This window comes from Ursus americanus, chromosome 7, assembly GCF_024610735.1.
Source record: "Ursus americanus isolate L20-20 chromosome 7, mUrsAme1.1.p, whole genome shotgun sequence".
In the NCBI taxonomy this organism is placed as follows: domain Eukaryota; kingdom Metazoa; phylum Chordata; class Mammalia; order Carnivora; family Ursidae; genus Ursus; species Ursus americanus.
The window spans coordinates 34,247,068-34,266,591 of NC_142133.1; the positions used below are offsets into that span (position 1 = coordinate 34,247,068).

The following is a 19,524-nucleotide window of genomic DNA, read 5'->3' on the forward strand; positions in this document are numbered from 1 at the left end:
GTTCTATTTCTAATTTTCTGAAGAAACTTCATGCTGTTTTCTACAATGGCTGCACCAATTTATATTCCCACCAACAGTGCGCAAGGGTTCCCTTTTCTCCACATCCTTGCCAACCCTTGTTATCTGACTTTTTGATAACAGCCATTCTAACAGGAATGAGGTGACAGCTATGGTTTTAATTTGCATTTCCCTGATCATTAGTGATATTACAGATCTTTTCATATACATGTTTGGCTACCTGTATGTCTTCTTTGGAAAAATAACTATACAGATCCTCTATTTTTTAAAACTGGATTGTCGTTTTGCTATTGAGCTGTAGGGCTCTTTATATATTGTAGGTAATAATCCCTTATCAGATATATGATTTATAAATATTTTTCCCATTCAGTAGGTTTCTTTTTCATTTTGTTGATGGTTTCCTCTGCTTTGCAGGCGCTTTTTAGTTTGATGTAGTCCTACTTGTTTATTTTTGCTTTTGTTGCCTTTGCTTTTGGTGTTAAATCCAAAAAATCATCACCGAGACAGATGTTAAGGATCTTACTGCCTAAATTTTCTTCCATTTTATGATTTTAGGTCTTACGTTCAAGTCTTCAATCCATTTTGAGTTGATTTTCTGTATGGTATAAGACAGTGGTCCAGTTTCCCAAACATCATTTATTGAAGAGACCATCCTCACCTCACTATACTTTGTTCCTTTGTCATAAATTAATTGCCCACATATATGTGTGGGTTTATTTCTGGGCTCTCTATTCTATTCCACTGATCTATGTGTTTGCTGTTATGCCAATGCCATACTGTTTTGATTACTATAGCTTTGTAAGGGTTTGGTTTTTTAAAATAGTTAGCTTTATATTGAAATATAATTCACATCCCATACAATTAATCCATCAGAAGTGGATGGTTTTTAGTACATTCAGAGTTTGGCCGCTATTACCACAATCAAATTCCTCACAGCCACTCCCCATCTCCCTGGCTCACCCACCGTTCTACCTTCTATTTCTACTATTTGTTTATTCTGGATGTCACATATAAATGCAATCAGACAGTATGTGTTCCTCTGTAACTGGTTTCTTTTACTTAAAATATTTTCAAGGTTCATCCACACAGTATAGCAAGAATCAGTAATTTTTTAATTGCCAAATGATATTTTGTTGTATGGATATACCACATTTTATTTAATCTGTGCACATTTGGACTGTTTCCTCTTTTTCTGGCTATTATAAATAATGCCATATAAACATTCATTGTCAAGTTCTTCATTTCATTTCTTATAAGTATATAGTTAGGAATGGGTATATAGATTAGGTTATATAACTTAAATTATATAGCAACTCTGTGTTTAACATGCTGAAGAACTGTTTCCTAAAGCAGCTACAACATTTACATACCCACCAGCAATGTTACAAGGATTCTGATCTCTCCTTATCTTCAACAACACTCATCTGGTCTTTCTGGTTATAGCTATGCTAGTGAGTATGAAGTGGTAGCTCTCTGTGGTTTTGATTTGCATTTCCCTAATGATATTGAGCCTCTTTTCATGTGCTTATTGGATATTTGTTTATCTTCTCTGGAGAAATGTCTGCTCATATCTTTTGCTCATTTTTCACTGGATTGTTTTTTATTGCTGAATTTTAAGAATTCTTTATATACTCTAGAAAGAAGTCTCTAATCTATGATTTGTACAAATTTTATCCCATTCTGTGGGCTGTCTTTTCATTTCCTTGGTATGCTTTGAAGCATAAAAGTTAATTTGTATGATGTTCAATTTATCTTTTTCTTTTGATGTTTGTGCTTTCAGAAATAATTCATCACCTGCACTTATACACTAAGGTTTTTCTGCAACACGACCATGCTCATCTGTTTGTGTATTATCTATAGCTGCTTCAAGCGACAACGAAAGAGTTTAGTAGTTGCAAAAGACAGTAGGTCCACAAAGCTTAAAATATTTACTGCCTGGCCTTTTACAGAAATAGTTTTCCAACTCCTTCCTTCACCTGAAGGGATTGCAAGGCAAATGATATCCTTTGGAAGGAAGCAGAGACTTTTGGTTATGGTAAACTAGGTACAGAAAACATTTCTGTGAAAAGGCTGACAACACAGGGTTATAGCTACATACTGGTGAGGCAAGAAATACAGTGTAACATCAAAAACCAGATATAATTTTCACTGCCTACAATCCCATCAGTAATCACTGACTTCTGTTCAGAATACCAAATAAATTACTGAAGTGGTTTTTACTACATAAGGCCTAGCCTCTGGTCACAGAAGGTAAGCTAGGGACAGTTTATAAAAACTGCCTTAAGGGAAGGTGGTCAAAAGGTACAAACTTCCAGTAATAAGAGAAATAAGTATTAGGGATGTAATGTACAACACTGAGGACTAGAGCGAACACTGCTATTTGATACACAGGAAAATTATTAAGAGTTCCCATCACAAGGAGAAAAAAATGTTTCTTCTCCTCTTTTTATTGTATTTCTATGAGACGATGGATGTTAAATAAACCTATTATTGTGTCAGTCATTTCACAATATACGTGAATCAAACCATTATGTTGTATGGCTTAAACTTATACTGATATATGTCAATTCTTTCTCAATAAAAAGGGGGGCTTGTGCAGGGGTAGGATGCACTTAACTGCCAGAGTAAGAAATTTGGTCTTTCTCTGGTATGCAAGAAACATGGAAAGACAATGGACCTTAAGAAATAACCTGTAATGAGACTTGCAATCTAATAAAAAGAGACACTTGAGTTGGTGCTCCCCACTTTTCTTCAGGTAGGTGCTGGTGTCTGAAATTGTGGCGGCCCTCTTCAGACAAGTGCAGCTTTAATATAAACTGGACCTATGTCCCTGAGGAAACCAGATGAACTGTGAACCACTCTGTGACTCTCTGATTCTAGGCTTCTCATTTTATGAACTAATTTCCTTATTATTTAGGCCACGTTTAGTTGGGTGGGTATTCTGTAACTTAAAGCCCAACACTCAGATACATTTTCCACTTTGTTAATGAGTTTATTACTGCACAGAGAGCTACACAGAAATCAGAATGAAATGATTATGAAACCCAGATCTGCCAAAAAAAAAAATGGCACACTAGTTTTTCATACACTGATTTTTAAAAATTTAAACAGCGGGGCAGCTGGGTGGCTCAGTTAAGCATCCAACTCTTGGTTTCAGTTCAGGTCATGATCTCAGAGTCCAAATTCAGCCCCGAGCTGGGTTGTGCACTGGGCGTGGAGCCTGCTTACAATTCTCTCTCTCTCCCTCTCCCCCTCCACCACTCCCCTGCATTCTCTAAAATTAAATTAAATTAAATTAAATTAAAAAATAAAAATTTAAACAGCATTTTGCATTTTATCAAGCATCTTCGGTAATTACCTTACTCAATACCCAGAAGAACTCTGAATCAGTCAGTCTGGTGGCCATTTTACAAATACGTATTTGTGTGGGTGTGTGTATACATTCAGCAAACTCCATTATAGGTCTTCCAATTCTCTAACCCATGCATGTTCCCACCACATCATATTCTATCTCACAGCATCAAGCAAAATTCACTGAAAGCAACATAACAAAATGATTACAGTATTCTCTCAGCACTTAACTGTTTGACATTATCTAATAGTAACGTGACCCAAATGAATAATAAAATGTCCAAATAGCTGCTACATGTCAAGTTCAAACTGGGCAAGCAGAGTGATCAGAAGAAATCTAGCACCTCATAATAGCTCTATTGAAACATATATTAGTGTGTATATATGTACATGTACATATATATTATATATGCTTTATTGTATTTTAATTTTATATATATATACATATGCATACACATACACACCCACACTATATTATAATTTTTTCTTCCATATGCCTAATTCAGTCTATTCTGTGAAGTCTCTGGGAGTCTTTTTTTCTTTCATCTTTGTACCTAAGTTTGACATGTGTAGTAGGCAAACATAAATGTTTGTTAAATTAAGAAATCAAAGATTTAGAATAACAGTCTCACTTTATCAGCTGTTCTAGAATATAGTACAAAAATATTATGATAAATCAGCTTAAGTAAATAAAAATGTTATTTACAATTTCTGAGTTCCCTTTATTTATGAAAAAGTCTACTTAACCACTTAACAAATGAAATAACATTCTCACATGCAACTGACAACTTACTCAGATATGTTTAAAAAAATCCTGAAGCATAAAAGAAGTCCTATGACTTTTAGAATCAATAGTTTCCTTTCCAGTAGCTTTCCCATTGTGCTAATGCACTTGAGCTTTCTAATTGCTTATTCATAGGACTTTCAGACACCTCCCTAGCCCTAGAAGATAAATATAACCCAGCTGCACCTTTGCTGACTTCCCAAGCCAGCAGGAAAGTATCTACTTATACCTATCCATCATTTACATTTATATTCCATGAGAGATACGATGGGAACTGGCTTTACAAAGATGAATGAAAATGCATCCCCTGCTTTAGAGGGGCCCACAAGTTAGGGAGGAAATTAAACACAATGAAATATGGTATGTATATTATGAAAGTTATTTCCAGGGGCGCCTGGGTGGCACAGCGGTTAAGCATCTGCCTTCGGCTCAGGGCATGATCCCGGCGATCTGGGATCAAGTCCCACATCAGGCTCTTCTGCTATGAGCCTGCTTCTTCCTCTCCCACTCCCCTTGCTTGTGTTCCCTCTCTCGCTGGCTGTCTCCATCTCTGTCAAATAAATAAAATCTTAAAAAAAAAAAAAAAGAAAGTTATTTCCAAATAGCCATTAATTGGGAGGGAGTTGGGAAAGTTTTCACAGAATGCCACCGGAACAGGATCTTGATGTTTGCCAGACAAAGGAGAAGCACAGTGCAGATGGAAGAAAAACTAAAAACAAAAGCACCAATAAGTTAAAAAAAAGAAAAAGAATGAGGCACTTGAGAACCAAGTAGTCTGACTTGGTTACAGCATAAAGATAGCTAGAAATAAGGATCAGAACATGAGAGTCATGCGAAGGAATTTAAATTTTTTTAAGTTTTTTTTTTAAGATTTTATTTATTTATTTGACACAGAGGGAGAGAGTACAAGCAGGGGAAGCGGCAGGGAAAGGGAGAAGCAGGCTCCCCGCTGAGCAGGGAGCTTGATGTGAGGCTTGATCCCAGGACCCTGAGATCATGACCTGAGCCAAAGGCAGATGCTTAACTGACTGAGCCACCCAGGCGCCCCAGCGATGTAAATTTTTAATATAAGATGTAGCACTGACTTTCAAGTAAGGCAGTGACATGGGTTTCCTGTTCAGAAGAAAAACTCTAGCAGCAATATGAAAGACAGAAGGAAGAAACGGGAGGCAAAAAGAGCAAAGCATTAAGGAGGCTATGGAAATGGTCCGCAGGAGATCTAAATGAAACTTTAACAATGCCAGGGGCAATACGGATAAAGCAGCAAGAGGTACTAGGGGATCTAAAAGGGAAGACCGTTTGCTATAACATGGTATTTATGTTCCTGAAAAAACTTCATGCTCTTAAAACTACACATTAAAAATAACATGGCTTGGGGCGCCTGGCTGGCTGTTGGTTGAGCATGATACTCTTGATCTCCTTATCTCGGAGTCCTGAGTTCAAGCCCCACACTGGGCATAAACCTTACTTTAAAAATAAATAAATAAATAACATGACTTAGGGAAAACAGAGTTGGAAGCAGACACTATAAACCTATGCAGAGTACTAACACCACCAACAAAAATCCTATTAAGTATAGTTAAAGATGTGCTAACTAATAAGTATGGGACTTTTTAAAGGTACAGATGAAAGTAACAGAAAAAAGGGATATTTGGAACTAAAGCTATAGAAACAAAAGAAATGTGCACAAAAATCTGAGGGAATTATGCAATAAATTCCTGAGTCAAGAGGAAGAATGGGTTATAGGGATAGTACACAGTACTGCTGTTCCTCAGTAGCTCCCCACTTTGAGCTGCTAGTGGTTTTGGATTCAGCTGCCACCACTTAACAGCAAGCAGCATTAATATGCTGGGAACATTGTAAATACATTATCCTCTTTACCAGTAGTACATGAACCAAAATGGAATTCCTCAAAAGCCCCTCTATTAGTGAGCCTCCCACCCCCACACCAGGTCAGGCCACGTATTCCTACGCTACACTCTTTCAGTACAGGATGCAACTGATGACTGCTTAAGATGTACACAGTAGTAAAGGGGAGAAAAAGGCATACCTGGTTTCCAGATAGGAGTGAATGAATAGACACTTTCTAGGAAGAAAAATTAGGGAATAATGGAAGCATGAATAGGAAGACAATAATGAAGGTGGTTTTAGTTATGATGAGTTGAGGTGACTGACAGACACCCTCATTTAGACAAATATCCTGTAAGCGGTCAGATCCATGGACTGGAGCAGAAAAGAATGATGCCAGCTGGAAGTATGAATCATCAGAACATAGGAGATGATGAAACTCGGGGAATAAACAAAGAATTTATGCATTCACTCAATTCACTCATTCAACAAATGTTTATTAAATTCCTGGATTATGGAGGGGTCTATGCTGGCAGCTGGCATAACACAGGAACACTGTCTGACCTGGCATGGGGGTGGGAGGCTCAGTTACTTCCTTGAGGGACTTTTGAACCATTCCCAACATAGCCTATGCAAAAGGCTCTAATGGTAGCATAAACAGATGGCAGAATAAACCTAGCATACAATACTGAATAAAACGCTAACAAGACCAAGTTGCTAGAGTATAGAGAAAAAGCAGGAAGATGGTGAAAGAAGCTAAAGTAAACAACGAGAAGAACCTACAGAGTCCATGCATTATGTTAAGGTGATGTTAATCCTGTAACATATAGGATTTTAAATGGGAAAGTGATACAATCAATATTTAAGAGGGCCTTGGACCAAACCCAGATGAGAAGCTAGCAACAAAGATTAAAAATGGTCAGCGATGCGGAACAGCGACTAGCAGAAAATGTCACAGAAGCCAAAAAAGGAAAGAACTCTAAGGGTTTCCAACAAGTTCCAACATTACAAAGAAGTCAAGTAAGAAGAATGAAGAACCAAATACATTTAATGAGTACCAACTGGATTTCTGGACACTCTCTACCGTCACCACAATCTGAGGTGTTCTTATTCCCACTTTACACTACTAAATATGGTCAAGAGTTTATTGTATTTGTTCAAGGTCACATAGCTAATGAATGGCAGAACCAAAATCTAAATTCAAATCTTTACGACTCCAAAGCTCCTGCTGGTATCAAGATTACTGCCAACACAATAACTTTCAGTGAATTGCAGATACAATAATCATTCTGGACCAGTGCTATCTAATAACAATGTCTGCTCTGTACTGACAGAAATGTTCTGTATTTGCACGAATGCAGGAACCACTAAACACGAGGAGCCACGAAGCACTTGTAATGTAGCTACTGTGGCTGAAAAACTGAATTTATAATTTTATTTAATTTTAATTCATTTTAATTAAAATTTAAACAATCACATGTGGCTACTGAATTGTACACCACAGATCTAGACTGTAGTGGACTGAAAACAAGAAAATGAGTAAATAAAGAGTCAAGAAGTTTGATGGTAGGGGCGCCTGGGTGGCTCAGTCGTTAAGCGTCTGCCTTCGGCTCAGGGCGTGATCCCAGGGTCCTGGGATCAAGCCCCGCATCAGGCTCCCTGCTCTGCTGGGAGCCTGCTTCTTCCTCTCCCACTCCCCCTGCTTGTGTTCCCTCTCTCACTGGCTCTCTCTGTCAAATAAATAAATAAAATCTTCAAAAAAAAAAAAAAAAAGAAGTTTGATGGGAAAGATAGAATGACAGCCAGACAAGAAGGCAGAGTTTAAGCAATCTGCTTGTTCATAAATTCATTTTTTACTTGAAAAAGATTACTATGAGTTAGTTTGTAATTCATAAAGTTATATTTGTTAGGAAAACAGCTGCAACACAAATAGATATAAAATCACGACTTCCCTTATTACCTCCTAGCACTTGTTTTTCCTGATATTCCAATTTCTATTAAAGATTGCCTTACAAGTAAATAATACGACAGGATGCCAGCTTACTGCACGCCTATAATAGAAGATTCCTTCTGGCATCACACTCAGGCAAATATGATAAAAAAATGAGCCCTGAAACTAGACAGATTAAGGATTAATAAAACTGCTAACAGCTCCATTAAGGCCAAGAGTAAAGATTTGATCTTTTCTGTAAATTGCTATGCTTCACTGTCTTGTACTTAGGTTTTAAATTGCGTATCTAATTCTCACACACAAATAAAAATGAAAATACTCTGTATTATTTACAAAGGACAAAAGAGAACTGGTTAAGAGTACGGGTAAGTTTAATAATGCTACCAAGCAAGTCAAAGTGTCATCTCACTTACAGAAATGTTTTTTGGGATAGCAACAGATTATTACATGGCCCTCCCTATGATACCCCTAATAAAGGGCTTTAACTAACAAAACAAAATTCTGAGGAAGGAACTAATCTGTAAGAACCTACGAACTTTTGAATTTTCAGTGCTAAATTTTAAAAGATTTCCTATAGAAATCTTCAAATGTCTAAAAAATTTTTATAATACAAGATTTAAAAAATCAAAGACAAACACAGAAACATATCTTAGTCTTAGCTCATTTCAAAATTTATTCCTGTGCCAGATCTATGCATTAGCTGTCAACTCATGACCACAAAAAAGGATATGGGAATTCAAGGAGAAAATTCAGAAAAGGAGAGTAGATGTGAGCTGTTGAATAAAAGGTTTATTTGGAAGTATAAAAGTGAGGAAGTAATTTTAATCTGACAACCCTGAAACAGAATAGATGCTTTATAGACCACACTTTGGAGATCATTTTCTCTTTTTAAGAAATTGTTATCCACTTAGTTAATGCTTAATAAGGTGATAAAAGGAAAAAATAAGTACAAAAAAATGCTGTAATAAAATATTTTCTTGGGGGCCCGGCTGGCTCAGTCAGTAAAGCATGAGGCTCTTGATCTCAGGGTTATGAACTCAAGCCCCACACTGGATGGAGAAATTACTTAAAAAATTTTTTTTCTCTTAAAAGTAACTTTGTAAAATACTGTCATAGTTAGAACCTTGTTAAAATACCAAACTCAATCATTACAAAATCGCTACCTGATTAAAAAATTATGCTGAACTGTTGAGTCATGCTTATAATGAAATACAGTTAAAAACCTTGGAATAAAACTAATTGTAATGAGTCAACTAGAGCATGGTATTGTTAAAATCTCTTTAAATTTGACCTTTGTAATCTTTCAAATAAATTACTTAAAGAATAAATCCATACACTGCCACACGTTTTTAAAAAAGGAAAAAAAAGGAAGAAAAAATACACGAACACCAAAAAAACCTCCCTTTTGTTAAAAGTACACAAGAGACTCAACAGTGATCAACACAAGAAAAAGGGGTGCCCTGAAAAGGCTCACTTGCCATTTTATACCTTTTGGTACAATCTGAATTTTTAAGCAAATGTATCAATAGTGTCTTCAGAACTTTAAAAAAAAATTAAGAATATCAATCTACAACTAGATGTTCCCCTTACATAAAACCCGAACTCAGAAAATGGGTTTTTTTAGACCTATGTAACTTCATCAGAAGTTATTAAAACAAAGACTGACAAAGTATTAACCTCTTTTCTTGTTAATACTCCTGTTTCTTAGGATTCATTCCCTAGGTCACTGACCCACTGGTGCTCTCTCCTGGGTCCACTTACTATTTAATAACATTTACCTAATACCCTATTAACTGCAATATCAAATACCCCAAAATCAGTATTATAATTCTTTTCCATACTCCTCACCCTCAATCTCACCCCATTTGCCTCAGCCTTTAATCTCAACTTCAGATGATCTTGCCTCAAGCTATCTCGAATTACTGAGAGAATTTAGGCCACCTTGCAAGAACTCCATTAAAACGTATCTGTTGCCATGGCCTACTCACCTCAGTGATTTTTTCCCCTCTCTTTGGATGTCCCTTCTTTCCCTTTATCCATCTTCTTTCTGCCACTTCTAGGACTCATTCCATTAATTATCCTTTCTTACAGCTCCCTCGCCTGGCTTCTCTTCTAATTCTAAATAATACCAATATCTAGGTGCCTGAGAGGCTTGTTTGGTTAGGTGTCTGCCTTTGGCTCGGGTCGTGGTCCTGTGATTGAGCCCCGGGTCTCAGGCTCCCTGCTCAGCAGGGAGTCTGCTTCTCCCTGTCTCTCCTTTCGGGCTTGTGCTCTCTCACTCACTCACTCTCTGAAATAAATGAAATGAAAAGAATACCAACATTTGCCATCCTAAATAGAACTCATCCCAACTGTAAACCACTGAAGTTAACTTTTCTCTGTGCTTTTCTTCATAAATGTCTCAGAAAAGGAACCGACACTCATTGCCTACACTGTCTCACCAGCACTCCTTTATTCCACTTACTCATTCACAGATTTCTTCTTCAAACACAAGTACTTAATATCTGGTATATCCCACCTATTTGTAATAGAACAATGAAAAGACAAAGACAAGGCCTCTGCATTCTCAGAGTTTACACTCCCTTGCAATCTTATTTTCATTACCTAGGATTTAAGTGAAATTACTGTTTTAAAGATTACGACCTCTATAACAGATTTCATTTTTATCTCCTTCCCTCTCATGTTAATGGATGAAAAAAAAAAATCTTATTGCTTAGGGAGAGTCATATTTCCTCCTACCTCCTTGGGGAACCTCAAACTATTAATAATTCCATCTTTTCCCTTTGAATCCTCAACCACACTCCCTCTTTCCAGGCTATGACTTTTACCCCAAAATAAATTCTTCCTCAAACCTAAACTCCATAGCTTTTGTCTTGTCTCCTTCTACTCAAAGCTTTAAAGAACAGTCTATACTCAATGTCTGGCCACCCGTTTATCCTTCAACTCACTGCATCCTGGCTTTCCTTGTTACCAGTACAAAATCGTGTTTTCTTGTACTGTTGCCAGGGTCACCAGAACTCTCCTGATGCCTCTAAGATACTTTTAAGGTCTTCCCTTTCCTGATCTCTGCAATATCTAGGCACTGCTGACTCCTTCAAATCTGACATCACTCTACTAATTTTCCAACTCTCTGTGGCAATTTATTCTCAAACAACCTTCACAGATTCCTCATCCTCTATCTACCTCTTAAATGCAGTGCTTAGGGTTTACCCTCTTCTCATTTTATATTCTTTCTCCATAGGATTTCATCTAGTTTCATGGCTTCAACTACTACCTAATAGACCTGCACAGACAATGCTCAAATCTTTAATCCCAGCCCAGATTTCTCTTCTGAGCTCCAGATATAGAAAGCCAATTACTTGTTGACCACTGCCACCTAGATGACACATGATTACTTTTTTTTTTTTAACATTTTATTTATTTACTCCAAAGAGAGAGTGGGGCAGGGTGGGGCAGGAAGGGCAGAGGGCAAGGAAAAGAAAGAAGCAGGCTCCCAGTTGAGCTGGGAGCCCCACACAGGGCTTCATCCCAGGACCCTGGGATCACGACCTGAGTCAAAGGCAGACATTTAACCAACTGAGTCACCCAGGCACTCTGGCCCACAACTACTTTAAATTCAACATGTCCAAAACAGAAATCAACATTACTCCCTCATATCTCCTTTTCCTATACCTCCTAGACAGAGAAAGTGCATTTCTGAAAAGATCCCAGATGATGCTGATGCAGCCAGTTCGGGATTCACATACTGAGAATCACTGCTCTAATATATTGCCTCTTCCTACCTTCAGGCTATCAGGTCTCTTCTATTCTAGGCCACGATATCTATGCAGCAAGCAGCGTTAATACTTCACAGTATTATCCTACTGAACTTACAGAATCTTGCAACATAGCATTCCAAGTATTAATTACCAAATGATGAGAGAATGCTAGAGATAATACAACAGTCATCCCAGCAAACTGGAAGTTTCTTGAGGACAGGACATTTCTTATATCCCTAGAACTGAATCTTACCCAAGTAGGTGCTCAATAAGTATCTGCTGAATGGATGGCACAATCATCTGTCCAGTCACCCAAGCCAGAAGCCACACAGGGTGGCTTTTCTTCCCCACAATCCAACAATCACCAAGTCCTATCTTCTAACTCCCAGAATGTGTCTCATACCTGGTCTCTCCTATTCATTTGCACTGTTCCTACGGTCTTTTAAGTCCTTACTGCTCACATGAATTACTGTAGCGATTTCTCAGTTGGCCCCCATACCTATATTCATTTATCCTATTTTATTATCCAGATGGCCACCAGACTGATCTCTCTAAATAAGTAAATGAGACACTGTCATTCTCCTGCTTAAAAATAATAGTTTCCCACTGGTTTAGGAAGAAAAAATGTTAACTCCTGCATATGATATGCAAACTCCTCTATGATCTTGCCTCATTTAACTGACCACCCTCTTTCTTCTTTCCACCCTAACCCTCTATCCTCCAGGTATGCTGAACAGGCTTGTGTATCTTATGCCTCTATGGCTTTAAACATAAAGCTCTCTATCTAGACCACCTTTCTCATTGGCTAAATACTCATCCTTTTAAAACTCAGCTCAGCCCCTTCCCTGCCACCGCCAGAGTTGTACAGAGGCAGAGGCTTGGGTGCAGTCAAGATTTGGCTATACTCGTCATCCACCGCCATCGCCGAGGAAGGCACTGCTGCTGAAGGTGTAATGGACGTTAATACTGCTTTAGAGGTGCTGAAGACTGCCCTCACCTGCAATGGCCCAGCACATGGAACGTGCAAAACTACCAAAGCCTTAGACAACCACCAAGCCCATCTTTGTGTGCTTGCATCCAACTGTGATGAGCCTGTGTATGTCAGGTTGGTGGAGCCCTTTGTGCTGAACACCAAATCAACTTCATCAAGGTTGATGACAAGAAATTAGGTGAATGGGTAGGCCTCTGTAAAACTGACAGAGATGGAAAACCCTGTAGGGACGCCTGGGTGGCTCAGTCGTGGAGCGTCTGCCTTCGGCTCAGGGCGTGATCCCAGGGCCCTGGGATCAAGCCCCGCATCAGGCTCCTCCGCTGGGAGCCTGCTTCTTCCTCTCCCACTCCCCCTGCCTGTGTTCCCTTTCTCGCCGGCTGTCTCTATCCCTGTCAAATCAATCAATCAATCAATCAATCAATAAAAGGAAAACCCTGTAAAGTGGCTGGTTGCAGTTGTGTGGTGGTTAAGGGATATGGCAAAGAATCTCAGGCAAAGGATGTCATCGAGGAATACTTCAAATGCAAGAAATGAATAAAAAATTTGGTTCTTGTTTAAAAGACAAAAAAGGACTCAGCTCAGATACCATCTATCTCTTCACGAAGCTTTCTCGGAGTGACAATCGTCTCCCTGCCCCATCCTCACCCCAGTTTGGATTAAGCCTCTCCCCTACCATGTACCTTTTTCTTTTCTTTTTTTTAAGATTTTAAAGTATTCTCTACACCCAACATGGGGCTTGAACCCACAACCCCAAGATCAAGAGTCACGTGCTCCGATGACTGAACCAGCCAGGCACCCCTCCCCTGCTAAGTACTCTTAAGCACCCCACGTTCAGTTTGTGAATAGCACACATCACAATGCATAGTTGTCCTGTTCACTTGATTAAGTTCCTTGGAAATTATAAATGTGTCTTATGTTTGTACAATGTGAGGTATGTTAACAGATACTCAACTAAGATTTAAATAAATACATTCCTTGCTAGTCTCTAAATAGTGGCTCTCAAAATATACTCAAAATTTAGCATGTATCAGCATTACATGGAGAAGTTATAAAATCTAGACTGCATGCCCCATCGCTAGAGTCCTGGATTCAGCTGGTCCAGGGTAGGACCTGACCAGTTCCCAAGTGATGCTGACACTGTTGGTTCAAGTTATCAGCGCTCCAAATATGTTTTCTCATCCTATCTCCAGGATTTAAAAAGTCTTTTCCTAGATGCCTCCAACTCTGCTTTCTACAATCCTAATAACCTTTTCAGACCCAACTCAATTTTCACCTCCTTCATAAAACTTTCCCTAATCCCAGATGAAACTGATCGTGCTCTTTGCTCAATTTCTATCAGGCTTTGGATGCATTATTCATATAACTCGGACTAACGTTTTTCATACCTACTAGCATTTGTCTAATGTTCTAAACTTAAATGAAGATAGGAAATTTGCCTTAATCATTTTAATATCCTCAACAAACAAGCACAGTAACTAACCAGTGAACAGCAGACAAAATCTACCAGTATTTGTGATATGAATGAATCCCTGTTGCTTGACCAGACTCTGGGTCCACGGTCTGACTCACTTAATCCTCCTGGCCCGAGCTGACTTCCTTATACTGCCTTGTCCTTTTGCGTGCCTTACTATCTATTACAGATGCCTGATCTACCCACGGTTACCTGTCCCTCACATTGCTTGCCTTGCTGACTGACCCTCAGTCAGCTTCTCTACCTCGCATCTATGCCTTTTTAATTTTCTCATCCACTATGGGACATAATGAGCAGAGAAATTTTCTCCTCATGACTAATGTGAATTTTAATTCTGCTGGCCATAAGAGAGGTTGCTTACTTTGTTGTTGCTATACAGCCTTTGTCACAGAATCTGAACTAAAATACATTCTGTGTAACTCCCGAGTGCAGGTATCACGGACAGCAACAAATGTTTTAAGTTATATTTACAGATTGTAAAAATAATTTTTTTTAAAGATTGTGTTATTTACTTAAGAGAGAGAGATGGAGCACACGCACAAGCAGGGGGAGGGGCAGAGGTACAGGGAAAAGCAGGCTCCCCACTGAGCAGGGAGCCCAACCGACTGAGCCACCCAGGCGCCCCAGATTGTAGAAATAATTTTAATAAAAAGTCTAAAAACACAAAGACATGAAAAGGTCATTTATAAAATTAAAGGTTTTCCTAAGAACAAATTTAAAAGAAAAGCCAGTGGGGTGCCTGGGTAGCGCAGTCGTTAAAGCGTCTGCCTTCGGCTCAGGGCGTGATCCCAGCGTACTGGGATCGAGTCCCACATCAGGCTCCTCCGCTGTGAGCCTGCTTCTTCCTCTCCCACTCCCTCTGCTGTGTTCCCTCTCTCGCTGGCTGTCTCTCTGTCACATAAATAAATAAAATCTTTAAAAAAATAAATAAAAAATAAAAAAAAATAGGGGCGCCTGGGTGGCACAGCGGTTAAGCGTCTGCCTTCGGCTCAGGGCGTGATCCCGGCGTTATGGGATCAAGCCCCACATCAGGCTCCTCCGCTATGAGCCTGCTTCTTCCTCTCCCACTCCCCCTGCTTGTGTTCCCTCTCTCGCTGGCTCTCTCTCTCTCTCTCTCTCTCTGCCGAATAAATAAATAAAATCTTTAAAAATAAATAAATAAATACATACATAAATAAATAAATAAATAGAAAAGAAAAGCCAGTTACTTACACACTGTATTCATATACTCATCCAATATAAAATCCTATCTTTAAATTACCCTAAGTACATGTTAAAAACTATTTCTAATGCATGAAAAGTTAACTAAGTTTCCTGGGGCACCTGCATGGCTCAGTCGGTTAAGTGTCTGCCTTTGGCTCGGGTCCTGATCTCAGGGTCCTAGGATCCAGCCCCGCACTGGGCTCCCTGCCCAGCAGGGAGTCTGCTTCTCCCTCTTCCTCTGCCCCTCCCCTCCCCTCATATTCTCTCTCTAATAAATAAACAAATAAATAAAATCTTAAAAAAAAAAGTTTACTAAGTTTCTAAAAATGCCCCTACAGGGGTGACTGGGTGGTTCAGTCAGTTAAGCATCTGCCTTTGGCTCAGGTCATGATTCCAACTGGGATCCAGCCCCACATAGGGCTTCCTGCTCAGCAGGGAGTCTGCTGCTGCTTCTCACTCTCCCTCTGCGTTCTCTATCTCTCTGTCTCAAATAGTCTTTAAAAATAAATCAATAAATAAAATTTTTAAAAAATAAAATAAAAATACCCCTACAAAATTTACTCCTCCAAAAATGACTGAGACTTTTCAATCACACAGACCTACAAAAACACTCTTCTGTTTGATCATTTTATTCTTTTTCTGCATGTCAATAACACTGAACTACTCTAAAACACAGATGCCTACCTAGAGGGAAAAAAAAATATGAAGAAATCTATTTATTCACTTTAGTAAACATACACTATTTTATCAGACAACTGACCATGGGCGGGCAGGCATTTCTAGAAGCTCAGTACTCAGGTGTGTGTGTATGTAGTATCTTCATCCCACCTGGATGCTCAGCAGTTTAAAATTCAAAAAGAGGTGAAGGGAAGGAAAGACTTAACTCTCAGGAAAAAAAAAAAAAAACTACTTTTAACATGGCAACTAAAATAAATAGCTGTCAGAAAAGATTGTTAGTAATTTCAATCCCATCTTTTTGCTTTCCCCTTACTTGAATTAATCAGTGATATTCACAATTCATAAATTACAACCCAGTGACAAAATTGTCAATATGGTCATGATAGTTATAAAGTTTTCTAAAAGGGAGTGAAAATTTTCAGAATTTCATGCTCAATTAACTAGAAATATGAACCAGATCACTTCAAAGCCCAAATTATTTAAGTTAATATCTTATATAGCAGAGTTGACCAATAGGTATGGTCTTGATACTTTCAAATCAGTGCTGCATTCAACAGACCAAAATAATTCTAAAGCTGGAGAGTCACTGTCACAACAAATTAACCAGGTCCTGAAATGGTATTGAGAGAATGATAGAAAAAGAACCGAGAGTAAATTAGAAAATAACTGGGGAAAAAAAAAAAAAATGGAAAGAGGGAAATAACCAAGAAGGGAACAGTATCAAAAGGTAAATCTTACAGTATTTTTTTAAGATAAGAAAACACTGAGTACCAGGAAGGTAAATTTAAGAGCTAAAACAGCATTTCCCAAATTCAATCTGTTGGTCAAAAAACAGGGGGAGAGGAAGGTCCTGAGGGGACACAGTACAGGAAAGGAAAAAAAACAACAACAACACTTGGAAACCAGCTCATTCTGACATATAACACATAAGCAACAAAAGGCTGGATCATTACTCCTCACAACGTGTTGTTTACAAATGCTGGAAAAAACATTCACTGCACTGATCAAAGATCTTCAAGATTCTGACCTTCAAGTAAAATACATGTATAAGGAAGTGGCATTAAAGCACTAAAGTGCAATTCATAACTCCAAAACACTAGGCCAACAAAAAGACTGCACTATGAATGGCCTTGATCTAAGCTGTTAGCCTGGAAAAACCTAAGTTTTGTAACTTGGGGGCCAAAGTTGTCTTTGAGCTGCCTCCCCAGTTGGGAGGGAAAAACTTCCTCTATATATCAAACTCACTAATCATTTAACTCTGCTCCTAATTTGGATTTTAAGTACACTGATAAGTGCACTTAATCATTTGTCCTGTATTTTAAATAAAAGCTGACTGACTTACTTGAATTTTCTAGTTTAATTTTGTTCTTAATTGAACAATTTGTTCCGAATTGATTTTAAGTTGCAGTCAACAGACTTTCTCTCTTCGCTAATCCACCACTCTATTTTGAAACACTTAAATTCTACATACAGGATGAAATACAATCCAAGAAATTACCCAACGTCAAACAATCGGTCTAAAAATCTTCTGACGACTGTTGGAAGACTTCTAGAAAAAGCCTAACAACCAAATCATATGCCTGAGTATTTGATACATATGGAAAAGCACTGCAAACTTTTTCTACTACGTATACAATTCGTGACTGCAAAGAGGAAACTGCAGAGGCTACCCAGAGCGAGAGAACCGGTAAGGTAACAGGCTAAAAGGGCGTCGTTGATTTCTTGGCTACAGCGACAGAGGCGGGAGACACACCCCTAGCGTCGGTTTGAAACACTACAGCAATGAATTCTACCTAGGGATTAATGTGAGGGTAAGGAAAGACAAATTTAAATCGCCATGATTCAAAAACAACCACAAGAGACAGACACTTACGAAGGTAACAAAGAAAACGAAAAGCCCTTGACAGTAAGGAAGCATTGAAAACAAGTATCCCCATTTATCAAAGACCGAGTTAGACTACGTTTTCAGGAATATACACCTTGGAGCTTTCCGGTTCGCCAATGCAAAGAGAAAAGCAGCAGCGAAAGGAACCCCATAAGGTTGCAAACAGCACCAAAATATTAACAGGAGAGGGAGAAGTAAGTGGCAGGATTCCTGGGAGGGCTCACTGCTTGAAAATGGAGTGGGAAAAGAACAGCTCTGGAGAGAAAGTGAGTCTTATATAAAAAGCCATTTACCACGTATTATTTCCCCCCAGGATTCTGGAATATGCCTGAACTTGAAGTAGAGTCTGGGGGTGAAAGGGGGGCTCCACGTGGAGGAGGGTCCGGAAAGAAGTAATGCAGAGCGACGAGCGGCCAGGACCAGGACGACGGCCGGGGAGGAGGGGGTCGAGGCCTGGGCGGACTCCCGGCGGGCGCGGGGGGAGGGAGCGGAGGGGCGCCCCGCAGAGGCCCGGGGGCTGGCGCGGGGGCCCAGCCGTCCTGTCAAGCAGTCGGCCCACCGCCTCCGCCCGCCGCCAACGCACCCGGGCAGCTGAGGGCTCTCTCGGACCCGCCGCTGCCCCAGCCCGGCCGGGTCTCTCGAATTTTCCGCTGGGGGAAGCCGGCCGGGGGCAGTGGGGCTCGCCCCCGCCTCCGCCCCCGCCCCTGGAAGCGGCAGGAGGAGGAGGGATGGTGCATTGGGGAAGCAAAGGTCTCACCATTTTGCTCGGCGGTCGGCGGCTCGCGCGGGAGGAGGAGAGTGTCGGCGTTCAGAAGGGTTCCCGCAGGAAGCGGCGGCGGCGGCGGCGGCCCAGCTACGCCGGGCTGGGGCGGCTGCGGCCCTCGGGACGCCCGCGGGGGAGGGGGTGCAGACTGGGGGAGGGGAGGCGGTGCTTCAGGGCCCGCGCCGGCCGGGTGACTGGGCACACGGGAGCGGGCGGGGAAGAAGAGAAATTAAGGTCGAGATTCGGAGACAGAGCGGGAGGAGAGACGTCGAGAAAGGGAAAAGACAGAGAGGAAAGGGAGAAGGGGGAGAGGGGGCCAGGCGGCTCGGGAGCTGCAGACTAGCGCTCGCGCCGAAGCCGTGACGGACTCACTGCAGTGGCTCCCGCTGACCCGCAACCTCAAGGCACGAAAAAGGGGGAGGGCGAGAGAGGGAGGGGAAAGCGGAGCGCAGCGGGGCGGAGGGCGGGGGCGCGCGCGGAGCCGGCGGGGGGCGGGGCTTCCGCGAGCGGCGCACATCCGGGAACCCGAGCGCCGGCTCCGAGGCGGCAGCCGGGGTGCTCTGGCGAGCTCTGGTTGGGGATCGCGTAGCGCGCGACCACGTTCTCCCCACCGTGGGCCGCCCCTTGCGTGCGGTGCGCGGAGGGTGGGAGAGCGGCGACAGGGACGGGGGCGCGGACGTCGGTGACGTCGCGTGGCGGAGCCCTTCCTGTCATGTGGCTGGAGGCGGGCAGGTGGGGGGGGAAGGCTGGGTTGGGAGGAGGAGAGGAAATGCGAGGGTGCAGTGAGAGGGAGGAAATGCGAGGGGTGCCCGAGCTCCGGGCG

General features: G+C 40.8%; 1 protein-coding gene and 1 pseudogene across 1 annotated transcript in view; one reads left to right on the plus strand and one right to left on the minus strand.

Moving 5' to 3' along the window:
• PPP3R1 (protein phosphatase 3 regulatory subunit B, alpha) overlaps positions 1–19,145 on the minus strand; it is a 69,072-nt gene extending 49,927 nt beyond the window's left edge. The window contains exon 1 of the mRNA XM_045788135.2: positions 18,696–19,145. Coding sequence (XP_045644091.1) covers positions 18,696–18,698 — 3 coding nt within the window. The 5' untranslated portion in view covers positions 18,699–19,145. The remainder of the gene's footprint in view (positions 1–18,695) is intronic.
• Positions 12,628–13,235, plus strand: LOC148109666 (small ribosomal subunit protein eS12-like; annotated as a pseudogene).
• Positions 19,146–19,524: the final 379 nt, after the last annotated feature.